A 13,509-nucleotide genomic window follows, 5' to 3' on the forward strand; every position below is an offset into this window, starting at 1 on the left:
AGTGCACAATTTACAAGTGAAATAACGACATTTTGTTTCAGCTAGATTTTGTTGTTAATGTCCTATGAAGAGCAGCGAAGTTGCTTTTTTATCGGAGAATTATTTTAAGGAGGTTTGAATAGCCTTTAACTTGAATTCAACTTCTGCAGCTTGGCAGAAAAGTGTGTTATAAATAAGAGGTTTGCAATTAACAAATGAGTTTTCTACATACGATAGCAAAATACTGCAGATGCTGGAAATCCGAAATAACAACAGAAAATGCTGGAAAAACTCAGCAGGCCAGGCAACATCCGTGGAGGTCTCCTCTACATTGGGGAGACCAAACGCAGATTGGGTGACCGCTTTGCGGAACACCTCCGTTCAGTCCGTAAGGGTGACCCCGAGCTTCCGGTCGCCTGTCACTTTAATTCACCGCTCCATTCCCACTCTGACCTCACCGTCCTTGGCCTCTTGCATTGTTCCACAGAAGCTCAACGTAAACTCGAGGAACAGCACCTCATTTTCCAATTAGGCACTTTGCAGCCTTCCGGACTCAATATCGAGTTCAACAATTTCAGATCATAACCTCGGCCCCTATTACATTTTTTACTTATATTTTTTATCCACCCCTTTGCGGTTTCTCCCCCCGACCCCTTTCTTTTTTTTTCTCTCTCCCACGTAGCAGCTGTCTCTCATTCTGCCAGAACATTTCACACCTAATCTGAGCTGTCTTTTGTCTCCACTAGTCCTATCACCATCTCGTCTCGTGTTGAATACCTCTTAATGTCTCTTCACTTCTTTTGTTCTGTCCCAGCCCTGCCTTTCAATCTATTTCATTTCCTTTCCAGTTTTGAAAAAGGGTTAGACCCGAAACGTCGACTCTAATTTCTCTCCACGGATGTTGCCTGGCCTGCTGAGTTTTTCCAGCATTTTCTGTTGTTATTTTGAGTTTTCTACATACTTTGTTGATGGTTATTATTACAGTTACAGGGAATTGTGCTTCAATATTTGTGTACAAGTTTTTATACACCAATCTCCACGGCCACAAATTAGCTGAATTGAACTTTTTTTCATGTCCTTCTCCATTCCTCTGCTTTTGACGGTGACACATTCTGAGGTATGGTTCCATGAACAGCAGGAGCCCTCTATTATCTCGTGAATAGCCAGCTATCTTCAGTGTGCCTAGCAAGTGAGTGATGCTGGACTAATGGACAGTGTGTGGCCTCACAACCAAGACCAATCCTGTTCTTGCATGTTCTCTACACTTGCATTCTTCCAGCACGGTTCACCAGTAGTCATTAGAAGTGGAACTTTAGCTGACTTAACTTTATCCCTCCCTGTCCCAGGATACTGAGGCCAGCAATTGTACTCCCACTGCCACCCTCAGCTAGTAAAGCACAGAGCAGGGGACCGAACAACTAATATTTATCAGTACAACGTCATGTAAATTTATCCATCGGGGAACACACTGAATTGAATGAAAAATGATTGGTTTTTTATCTGCACTACTCGCATATCAGCCTTTCACTACAAGTCAAAGAATTGGAAACCAGCATTCATATGTTTGAAATACTGAGTACCAGTCACTCATTCACAATACAATCTGTGATCCCGGTTGTGGGTATTAAGTGGCCGTGAAGAGAAGAACTGCAATTGTAATAGTAAGTGAAGATTTAAACTGATCGTTAATTTTTTTTCAATCATTTAGATTCTAGCATAGTAAATTCTAAGGTCATACAGGTTGAATGTGGTGTCTTAAGAATAATTTGTGTTTCTAAGAAAAGCTAAGAGGCCGCAAGAAAAATCCTACACGTACTCGCCTACTACCGCTATAGAGTGCTGCCCAATCCACAGATCTTTATTCTCAAAATGTCCCATGTAAATTTAATGATGTTTACACCCCTTCTGTTTTTTGTTTTCCTGTTCCTTATATTTTTTATTTCACATTCTCACTGCCTTTCCTGCATTTATGATTTGCACAATTTCTCTTTCTCTTTCTTCCATCCTACATTTGCTGGCTTATAGTTGTATAAGTCCTCTTTGATAATTATTTGCTGGGAAATAAAGAACACCATCATTTGTGGGAACAGGTTATATGAAATTCAAGTATAGTATTATTGATCAATTTATTGTTTGTGAATATTAACAGGCTCGGCAGCAGGCCCTTACCCGACAGCAGATGGCATCTGATAGTAAGGGAGAATATTCCAGTGTTCTGCAGAACTTTAATAAGGAACAGCATGAACATTATTATACAAACATACCAAACATATTCCAGGTAAGTTGGAATCTAGTTATTTTAGCCTATATAAAGATGTAACATTGTAAGTTGGTCAGAAAGTAGGACATTTCTTTGGGAAATGTTAAATTGGGGATCAAAAAGTGACTTTAAAAATCTGTATTTAAAATTTTGAATACAGAACACAGGCTGTAGAGCATCACACCTCAGAGTGGTTGTCGCACTTCAGGCATCGCACAGCAGCATCAGCAGGCGTAAGCATTTATGCGAAATGTATACATTTTTCATCCTATTGGGGTAGCAAATGAACCGATACTTGCTTTGTAACAGCAGATTTGTTGCCCCAATGGCTTTAGCTGGTAGATCACTGGCGCACAGCTCCCTGATGCTTTCTTCTCTGGCACTGATGGTTCCAGCTCAGACCTGACACTGTTGTTTCACTCTGGAAACAGACTCTTTCTGCTGTGGTGGAAAATTCCTGATCTTTTCCAAGTCAGGGAATTATAATTAAGAGCCTGAGCCACAATTAGCAATGAGAAAAGCATTGGTGAGAAGAGTTCACTGTGAGCTTGGGGCAGGGTGGGGTGGGGGTGGGGCAGGGAAGAACTGGGGGATGGAGGAGGTGGCAAACAGTGCCTCTTTTACTGAAATTGGGAGGGGAAGAGTGTCTCTGTGAATGGGAGTGGAGTTAGAATGGCTCAAAGTGGGGGAGGATTTGAGGGAAGACTCTCTGAACTCGGGGGTTATTAATTCAGGAGGAATAAAAAGCGAAAACCTGCAAATGGTTGGAATCTGAAATAAAAATAGAAAATGCTGAAGAATTAACCTCTCCCTTCTCTGATGTTAGGAGACTGTGTATTTCTAACCGTTCAAACTCAAGTAAATTTTTTTACGATTATTAAAGTTAAAATTGCATTCCTTTTTTTAAAAAAAGTGGATAATTGGTGAGTAATGAGTCCTTCATCATCTCAAAGGAAACAGTGCGATGCGAGACTACCTCCTTGAGGTGTCACTAAATTACAGTATGTACATTTACAGCAATATATGTCTAAAAGCTTGTGTTGAGACTCCTGCTTATAGTTCACAGAATCACAGAAACCCCACAGTGCAGATAGAGGCCATTTCGGCCCATCGAGCCTGCACCGACACATATCCCACCCGATCCCCGTAACCCCTATACCAACACATATCCCACCCTATCCCCATAACCCCACGTATTTAATCCCCCTAACATTAAGGGTCAATTTATCATAGCCAATCAACCTAACCCGCACATCTTTGGACTGTGGGAGGAAACCGGAGCACCCGGAGGAAACCCACGCAAACACGGGGAGAATGTGCAAACTCCACACAGACAGTCACCCGAGGCCGGATTCGAACCCGGGTCCCTGGCGCTGTGAGGCAACAGTGCTAATGTGATCTTCATTATAGGCAAGCGTGACTTTTGAGCCCTAACACACTGTTTCCTTTGAGATGATAAAGGACTACTCACCAATTATCCACGTTTTTTTAAAAAAAGGAACGCAATTTTAACTTTAACAATAGTAAAAAAAAAAAATCAGATCCAAATTTAGGTCGTCACTGGATAATTAACAGTTACCCAGAAACAAAATGACAACTATAAATTACAACAAATGGATCAGTATAATAATTGATGCCTCATTATCTTTGGCAGCTACATATTTTCATTAAATTACAGTAGCATTGATTTGTCCTTAAGTCTTTTAAATGTTTGAATCAAATTACTGTTATGCTGAGGTTTTCAGTGTAATTCAGGATACAGTATCTGCTGATCAGAAAACAGATCCTCTAGGTAACCAAGCAATGGATAATATACCAAACACTCTGCCTCTTCCTGGGCCCTTCCACGGAGTTTTTGGCTGCGATTTTTCCCCTCTATGTGGCTTGGGGGCAGGACAGCTGCCTTCCGGGTTCCAATCCCGCCCGCAACGACGTCCGACGCACAGACGCGATTTTGCGTCAGTTGGCCTTGTTAAGCCCACCCTGCGGGCTTGCCGGCCAATTAAGAGAAAGCCGGTGTCAGATGACGTCAGTTGATGACTTGTCATCTGCCGGTTTTCTTAAAGGGGCCACTCACAATTTTTTTTGACAGCTGAATTTTCAGTGTTTGACAGCATTGAGGTGCTGCAAACGCTGACAATCACTGTACAAAGGTGAGCCCTTGTACCCAGGCTCTCCAGTGACTCCCTCCTCAGGCTAGAACAGATGGCAGCTGCAGGTGAGGTTACAGAAGCGATCTGTTACTGGTGAAAGAGGTTCTCCCAATGAGGTGGGACTACACATACAATTCAAAACTTGTCACCTACAGAAAAGTATCAATACATTAAAAATGGTTTTCCTAATATTTTCTTCGCTCTGAAACTCACAGCGGGTTTCTGACCCGCTGTCAATCTTTCAAATTTTGCCGGATGACCCGCCCCCTGAGCGTCGGCAAAATTACCCCCATAGTTTCCCGTGTATTAAGTATAGAAAGTTAATTAATTAAAAATATGTTCAATAATAAAATTGTTAATTTCAGAAAATTCAAGATCTGGATGAACGAAGAATAGTTAGAATTGGAGAATCAATGAAGACCTTTTCTGATGTTGACAGACAGGTCATTCCCATCATTGGAAAGTGTCTGGACGGAATCACGAAAGCAGCTGAATCTATTGACGAAAAACAGGTAAGTCTATGTACAAATGTTAATTAAATCTAAGATATACTGTGATTGTTTCCACTGGGCTTCGAGAGTGTAGATTATATTTGGGGCAATTTAATGTTGTAAAATTACCCTTTTCTGTCACATGATGAGTTTCATCAAAAAAAAAAGCCATAACTAGACAATGGCAAAATATCTGAACTGATGGTCAAAGTCTAGTGTCAGAGCTTCAAAAATACAACAGAACTATTATTTTAAAATTTGCAACAAACTCAGGATTTTGATAATTGCAAAATGATGAGGCTTTGCTCTCTCAGATTATGAAGTTATCTGAACTCCTCAAATGTCTCTCAGCTTTGCAACATAACCCTGTTCAGTTATTAATCTACAGTACAAAGTGATGCATGCCAGTTGGTTTGTGTGTACAATAAATGTATGTGACCGACTAATGCAGCCTCTTCTATTGAGTAGTTCCGCACATAGGATTGAAATAATTATCCATACTGCTTTCAATTATTTTAGTTGCAGCCTTTGACACTACAGCATCCTGATTGGCTGAACACTGTAGTTTCAAAGTACATAAAAGAAAATCAGCCCAACTGCAGACACCAGACCCTCTGATGCATTAAATGATATTAGACAGTCAGCCCCTTCAGTGTGGTGTTGGTAGCAATGGAACTTGCTTCAGCACTGGCCAGTTGTCAAACCTGGACTGTTTCAGCCTTTTCAAAGCTGGAAACTGAAGTACCAGTAAAGGACAATGTATTTTCAGAAAGTATTGCCTTTTATTGTTCTCTTGTACAGTAGCAGAAAAGTTGACAATCCATAACAGCTGTGTGTTTTGCTGATCATTAAATTAATACATTTTTGCTTTCAATATACTGTAATTGAATAGCAATGAAGAACATTTCTCTAATGTGCAGGGTCATTCAGACTACTGTAGTAACTGTTGTATGGATATCATTTTGCTGAAACCTTAACACTTCTCTAGATTTAGTAGATGTAAAATTATGGCACTCCACTATTTAAGAAAGGTGAGAGGGGGAAACCAGGGAATTAAAGATCTGTTAGCCTAACAGCTGCTGTCAGGAAAAAACTAGAGTCCATAATTAAGGATGGAGTGACTGAACACCTTGAACATTTTTAGCATTTTCCGAGAGAGCCAGCATGGATTTGTAAAGGGTAGGTCAAGCCTGACGAACCTGGTTGAATTTTTTGAAGAGGTGACTAAAGTAGTGGACGGGAATGTCTATGGATATTATTTATATGGACTTCCAGAAGGCACATGATAAAGTCCATCATAAGAGACTGTGAACTAAGTTTGAAGCTCATAGAATTGAGGGCAAATTATTGACCTGGTTAGGAGATTGGCTGAGTGGCAGGAGACAGAGTCGGGATAATGGACAAGTACTCTAATTGGCAGGATGTGACTCGTGTCGTCCCACAGGGATCTGTCTTGGGACCTCAGATATTCACTGTATTTATTAACGACTTAGATGAAGAGAGACACATATCCAAGTTTGCCGATGACACAAAGATAGGTGGCATTGTAAGCAGTTTAGATGGAAGCATAAAATTACAAAGATATTAATAGATTAAGCGAATGGACAAAACTGTGGCAAATGGATTTCAATATAAGCAAATGCGAAGTCATGCACTTTGGACCTAAAAAAGATAGATCAGAGTACTTTCTAAGTGGTGAAAAGCTAGAAGCAGTGGAGGTCCAAACAGACTTAGGGGTCCATGTGCATAGATCATTAAAATGTCATGGACAGGTACAAAAAAAAATATTGGAATGCTTGCCTTTATATATGGAGGAGTAGAATAAAAGGGATTAAAAGTCATGCTACAGCTATGACTTCTAGACCACACCTAGAGTACTGTGAGCAGTTCTAGACACAACAGCTTAAGAAGGATCTATTGGCCTTGGAGGGAGTGCAGTGTAGATTTACTAGAATGATACCTGGACTTCAAGGGCTAAATTATGAGGAGAGATTTCACAAACTAGGGTTGTATTCCCTCGAATTTAGAAGGGAATGGGGATATTTGATGAAAGTTCCCCTTAATATCTTGAAAACTATCAGATTGTCATAAAAACCCATCTGGTTCACTGATGTCCTTCTTAGGGAAGGAAATCTGCCATCCTTACCCGGTCTGGCCTATGTGACTCCAGACCCACAGCAATGTGGTTGACTCTTAACTGCCCTCTGAAATGGCCTAGCAAGCCACTCAGTTGTAACAAACCACTACGAAAAACAATAATAAAAATAAAACCGGACGGACCACCCAGCATCGACCTCGGCACCGGCTACGGACACGACAACGGCACACCCAGCCCAGTCGACTTCGTAAAGTCCTCCTCACCAACATCTGGGGACGTGTGCCAAAATTGAGAGTGCTGTCCCACAGACTAGCCAACCAACAGCCTGACACAGTCATACTCACAAAATCATACCTTTCAGCCAATGTCCCAAACTCCTCCATCACCATCCCTGGGTATGTCCTGTCCCACCGGCAGGACAGACCCACCAGGGGTGGTGGCACAGTGGTATGCAGTCGGAAAAGAGTAGCACTGGGAGTCCTCAACATTGACTCCGGACTCCATGAAGTCTCATGGCTTCAGGTGAAGCAGGGGCAAGGAAACCTCCTGCTGATTACCACCTACCGCCCTCCCTCAACTGATGAATCAGTACTCCACCATGTTGAACACCACTTGGAACAGCACTGAGTGTAGCAAGGGCACAGAATGTACTCTGGGTGGGGGACTTCAATGTCCATCACCAAGAATGGCTCAGTAGCACCACTGACCGATCTGGCTGAGTCCTGAAGGACATAGCTGCCAGTCCGGGCCTGCGACAGGTGGTGAGAGAACCAACACTAGGGGAAAAACCTACTTGACCTCGTCTTCACCAATCTACCTGTCGCAGATGCATCTGTCCATGACAGCATTGGTAGCAGTGACCATCGCAGAGTCATTGTGGAGACGAAGTCCCGCCTTCACACTGAGAACACCCTCCATTGTGTTGTGTGGCACTACCACCATGCTAAATGGGATAGATTCAGAACAGATCTAGCAGCTCAAAACTGGGCATCCATGAGGCGCTGTGGGCCATCAGCAGCAGCAGAATTGTATTCCACCACAATCTGTAACCTCATGGCCTGCCATATCCTTCACTCTACCATTACCATCAAGCCAGGGGACCAACCCTGATTCAATAAGGAGTGTAGAAGAGCATGCCAGAAGCCGCACCAGTCGTGACTCAAAATGAGGTGCCAACCTGGGGAAGCTGCAACACGGGACTATATGCATGCTAAAAAGCAGAAGCAGCATGCTATAGACGGGGCTAAGCGGTCCCACAATCATCGGATCAGATCAAAGCTCTACAGTCCCCTACATCCAGTCGTGAATGGTGGTGGACCATTAAACAACTAACAGGAGGAGGAGGCTCCATGAATATCCCCATCCTCAAAGATGGTGGAGCCCAGCACGTGAGGGCAAAAGACAAGGCTGAAGTGTTTGCAACCACCTTCAGCTAGAAGGGCCAAGTGGATGATCCATATCGGCCTCCTCCTGAGGTCCCCACCACCACAGAAGCCAGTCTTCAGCAATTCGATTCACTCCATGTGATATCAAGAACTGGCTGAGCGCACTGGATACAGCAAAGACTATGGGCCCCGACAAATCCTGGCCGTCATGCTGAAGACGTGCTCCAGAACTAGCCGCGCCTCTAGCCAAGCTGCTCCAGTACAGTTACAAGACTGGCATCTATCTGACATTGTAGAAAACTGCCCAGGTACGTCCTGTCCACAAAAAGCCGGACAAATCCAATCTGGCCAATTACCTCCCCATCAGTCTACTCCGAATCATCAACAGAGTGATGGAAGGTGTTGTCGACAGTGCTATCAAGCGGCACTTACTCACCAACAACCTGCTCACTGATGCCCAGTTTGGGTTCCGCCAGGACCACTTCGCACCAGACCTCATTACAGCCTTGGTCCAAACATGGACAGAGGAGCTGAATTCCAGAGGTGAGAGTGACTGCCCTTGACATCAAGGCATTATTTGACTGAGTGTGGCATCAAAGAGCCCTAGTAAAACTGAAGTCAATGGGAATCGGACAGGGGGTGGGGGGGTACTTTCCAATGGCTGGAGTCATACCTAGCACAAAGGAAGATGGTTGTGGTGGTTGGAGGTCAATCATTGCAGCCCCAGGACATCGTTGCAGGAGTTCCTCAGGGCAGTGTCCTAGACCCAACCATCTTCAACTGCTTCATCAATGACCTTCCCTTCAACATAAGGTCAGAAATGGGGATGTTCGCTGATGACTGCACAGTGTTCAGTGCCATTCGCAACTCCTTAGATAATGAAGCAGCCCATGCCCGCATGCAACAAAACTTGGACAACATTTAGACTTGGGCTGATAAGTGGCAGGTAACATTTGCGCCACAGAAGTGCCAGGCAATCACTGTCTCCAACAAGCGAGTGTCTAACCATCGCCCCTTGTCAGTCAACGGCATTACCATTGCCGAATCCCCCACTAACAACATTCTGGGGGTTACCATTGACCAGAAACTTAACTGGACCAGCCACATAAATACTGTGGCAACAAGAGCAGGTTAGAGGCTAGGTATTCTGCGGCGAGTGTCTCACCTCCTGACTCCCCAAAGCCTTTCCACCATCTACAAGGCACAAGTAAGGAGTGTGATGGAATATTCCCCACTTGCCTGGATGAGTGCAGCTCCAACAACACTCAAGAAGCTCGACACCATCCAGGACAAAGCAGCCTGCTTGATTGGCACCCCATCCACCACCTTAAACATTCACTCCCTCCACCACCGGCGTACCGTGACTGCAGTGTGTACCATCGCCAAGGCTTCTTCGGCAGCACCTCCCAAACCCGCGACCTCTTCCACCTAGAAGGGCAGCAGGCGCATGGGAACACCACCAACTCCAAGTTCCCCTCCAAGTCGCACACCATCCTGACTTGGAAATATATCACCGTTCCTTCATCGTTGCTGGGTCAAAATCCTGGAACTCCCTCCCTAACAGCGCTGTGGGAGCACCTTCACCACACGGACTGCAGCGGTTCAGGGCGGCGGCTCACCACCACCACCTCAAGGACAATTAGGGATGGGCAATAAATGCTGGCCTTGCCAGCAACGTCCAGATCCCATGAACGAATAAAAAAACAAACTGATAGGGTAGATAGAGAGAAACTATTTTCGCAGGTTGGGGAATCTTGGACTAGGGCACATAGCCTAAAATTTCGAGCTAGGCTATTTCAGGAGTGAAGTTAGGAAACACTGCTACACACAAAAGGTGGTAGAAGTTGGGAACTCTCTTCCGCAAATGGCAGTTGATGCTGGGTCATTTGATAATTTTAAATCTGAGCTTGATAGATTTCTGTTAACCAAAGGTATTATGGGATATAGGGCACCGGTGGGTATATATAGTTAGGTCATAGATCAGCCCTGATCTCATTGCATGGTGGTACAGGCTCGAGGGGCTACATGACCTACTCCTGTTCCTATGCATGAAGGTGTGATTTATACAACAGCTTTTAAAGTACACCTCCCCATACATAGTTAAAAGCACAATTAGTGTCGGCCGTGGCTCAGTAGGCAGCACCCTCGCCTCTGAGTCAGAAGGTTGTGGGTTCAAGCCCCGCTCCAGAGACTTGAGCACAGAAATCCAGGCCGACACTCCCAGTGCAGTGCTGAGGGAGTGCCACACTGTTGGAGGTGCCATCTTTCGAAACCGAGGCCCCGTCTGCCCGCTCAGGTGGACATAAAAGATCCCATGGCACTATTTCCAGAAGAGCAGGGGTGTTATCCCCGGTGTTCTGGCCAATATTTATCCCTCCATCAAGATCACAAACAGATTTTTCTGGTCATTTTCACATTGCTGTTTGTGGGAGCTTGCTGTGCGCTAATTGGCCGTCGCGTTTCCCACATTAGAACAGTGACTGCACTTCAAAAAGTACTTCATTAGCTGTAAAGCACTTTGGGACGGCCGGTGGTCGTGAAATGCGGTATATAAATGCACGTCTTTTTTCTTTCAATACCGCAGGTGCTTGAAAATCTCACAATGCTGGAAAGACAAGTCAGCCAGTGTCTGTCGGGAGAACAGATAGATTAAGGTTTTGGGTGTGGCCCTTCAAAACTAGAAAAATAAGAGGATAGGCATTTTAATTTAATCAGAAAAAAGGGAGGGGTTCAAATATACACATAAAAACCAAAGAGGAATCATGAGCAAAGTGATATAACCTTAGTCGCGTAATGGAGAGACCCATTAAGACATTAAAGGGGAGACCAAATGCAGATTAGATAATAACTTTGCTGAATGCCTCCGTTCTGTCCACAAATGGAGACCCAAGCTACCTGTGGCTGACAGCTTTAACTCCCCTTCCCATTCTCACTCTGACCTCGTACACTGTTCCAGTGAAGCTGAATGCAAGTTTTAAGAACAATGGAGGGAAATTCGTCCCCTTAGCGCATCCCCTATCCCCTTAACGCCAGCAGATGGCGGTAACAGGTCGCCACAGCATTATAAAGCATCACAACTCCCCCGCCCCCCCCCCCCCCCCGCTGCCTGCTGAAGCAACGGTTCCGCTGCCTTGACCGCTCAAGAGGAGTCCTCCAGTCCTCGGCTGAGCAGGTGTCCCATTTCGTGGTGGTCTGCTGCATGCTCCACAACTTGGCCATCATGAGGGCCCAGCCCTTACCACCAGGGATGGTGGGACCACCTCAGGAGGAGGAGGAAGATGAGGAGGAGGAACAGTAGCGAGGGAGGAGGCAGCCACTCAGTCGGCCTTCCAGAAGGGCAGTGCGGTTTGAATGAATGAAACCCCAGATCCTCGTTGCTCACCACATCCCCATCATTTCATCTCTGTCACAGGCCATATCACAGAACAAAGCTGAAATGAGACACACCACAAAAAATCCAAACTGAATTAATAAATTTATCAAAAATCAGTGAACATATATTTACAACAAAAATACTGACTATTCACCCTTGTGCAACCCCTTTGTGCCTCTTGTTACTGTGCCTTTGCCTACGCTAGTGCTCCTACGAAGTGTTGGCCCAGTGGCTGCAGCAGGGCTGGTGGAAGGCTGCTGAGTGTCCATGCGGGAGACTTCAGATGGCCTTGTGGGACGCCCTTGACCAGCTTTGGGCCTGGAAGGCCCGGCTGTAGACTGCACCAACTCAGCATGGGTAGTAGCAGTCTGGGCTGGCTGGATGACAGGCAGCGATGAGGGCAATGGCGCAGTGGTGGGAGCAGGAATGCTGTAATCCTGAGAAAGGACAGTGGGTTCCTGCTCCACTGACCCACTGCCACTCCCCCGGGGCAGTACCTCAGCATCCCTACCACTCTGTTGGAGCACAGATTGCTGGCCTGCTGTACCGTGAAAGCCCTGGTCAACGGTGGTAGACCTGGCCACGATGGCAGCAGCCCCCGAGCTACCCTTTCCCCTTGGCCTTCCTGCAGCCCACAAGTCTTCGGTGCCTCACCCTGTGCAGATCCCACTACTATACTAGCCTCTAAAGAACGCGTAGTGCCATTAGCTGAGCTGGTGCCTGCAGGTGAGACATGCAGTGTGTTCTTCCTCCTCCTCTTCTCCCACCTCACTCTCTGTGGTGCCCTCGGGGACAGGCTGCTCAGGTGCTTGCTGGTTTCCTGAAGCATAAAGGCACACGAGTCGGGTTAAGGTGAGCGGAGCGGGGCAGGAAGGGAGAAATGCATGCATACAGCATGATTAGCTGGAAATTGCGAAAAGCCTGTGGGGTGAGGGGTAAGTGGGATGTGAGAAGAGAGAGTAGGGATGAACATACCGTTGTCCCCAAAGAGGTCAACGTCACCCACCACCTGGCGCACAATAATCTGCAGTACTCTATTCTCCAGCGCAGACAGTGGTTGGGTGTCGGCTTGTCACCCACTTGTGCATTCCTGCTCCCTCCTGTTGTGAGCCACCTTGGTCTGCAAGAGAAAGGAAAGTGTGTGTGAGTGTGGAGCAATGTGTTTGGGTGATGTGCCTGCCATAGTTGGATAGCTGTCATTGCGTGTGAGATGTGGGTGTGAGTGTTGGTAGGTAGAGATTGTTGGTGGATGAGTGCTGGGGGGGTGGTGCTTTGGGCAGTGTGTGAAGACTGTGGTTCACGTGGTGGTACGTAGCATTTGTAGAAGCATTCACTAACCCTGACCACCCGATTGAGGTCATTAAATTTCTTCCTGCACTGTGTGGGGGCCCTGGGGACCACAGTGTTGCCCGAGACGTGCTGCACTACCTCCCTCCACATGGTGCGGCAGACTTGCAGCAAGGGCTTCCTGCCACTTGCCGGGTAGAGCACTGCCCTCCATCTCGCCACAGCGAACACCACTGCCTCCAATGCTTGTTCGCAGAATCTGCGGGCTCTCTCCCTGGGGCGTGGATCTGCCATGAGTACAGCTTTTTGAGTCCTCCAGTTCCTTCTCCTTGACGACCTGCTGCTTGCTGAGGCAGCTGCACAGCCAACAATACTGGGCATGAGGTTCTGCAGCATCAGTGAAGCTCCCCTTTAAGAACTGGAAAAAGCCTGTGACAATCATGACTTGCGATTAGACTGCACCTGATATTGGTCTACCCTTTG

At 45.9% G+C, this 13,509-nt stretch overlaps 1 protein-coding gene across 15 annotated transcripts in view; it reads left to right on the forward strand.

Annotated features, from left to right (window-relative positions):
• Nucleotides 1–2,103: 2,103 nt before the first annotated feature.
• fnbp1b (formin binding protein 1b) overlaps nucleotides 2,104–13,509 on the forward strand; it is an 87,429-nt gene continuing 76,023 nt past the window's right edge. For 11 of the 15 annotated variants that reach the window (XM_085965466.1, XM_085965467.1, XM_085965469.1 and 8 more), the window contains exons 1-2: nucleotides 2,108–2,257; nucleotides 4,758–4,904. In XM_085965466.1, the coding sequence (XP_085821592.1) occupies nucleotides 2,159–2,257; nucleotides 4,758–4,904 (246 nt within the window). In that variant the 5' untranslated portion in view covers nucleotides 2,108–2,158. Of the gene's footprint in view, nucleotides 2,258–4,757; nucleotides 4,905–13,509 lie in introns of all 15 variants that reach the window. The other 4 variants (XM_085965476.1, XM_085965477.1, XM_085965474.1 and 1 more) reach the window with 2 other exon arrangements.

The sequence above is a fragment of the Somniosus microcephalus genome, chromosome 23 (assembly GCF_052327205.1).
Source record: "Somniosus microcephalus isolate GS21.2 chromosome 23, FLI_Smic_1.0, whole genome shotgun sequence".
Classification (NCBI taxonomy): domain Eukaryota; kingdom Metazoa; phylum Chordata; class Chondrichthyes; order Squaliformes; family Somniosidae; genus Somniosus; species Somniosus microcephalus.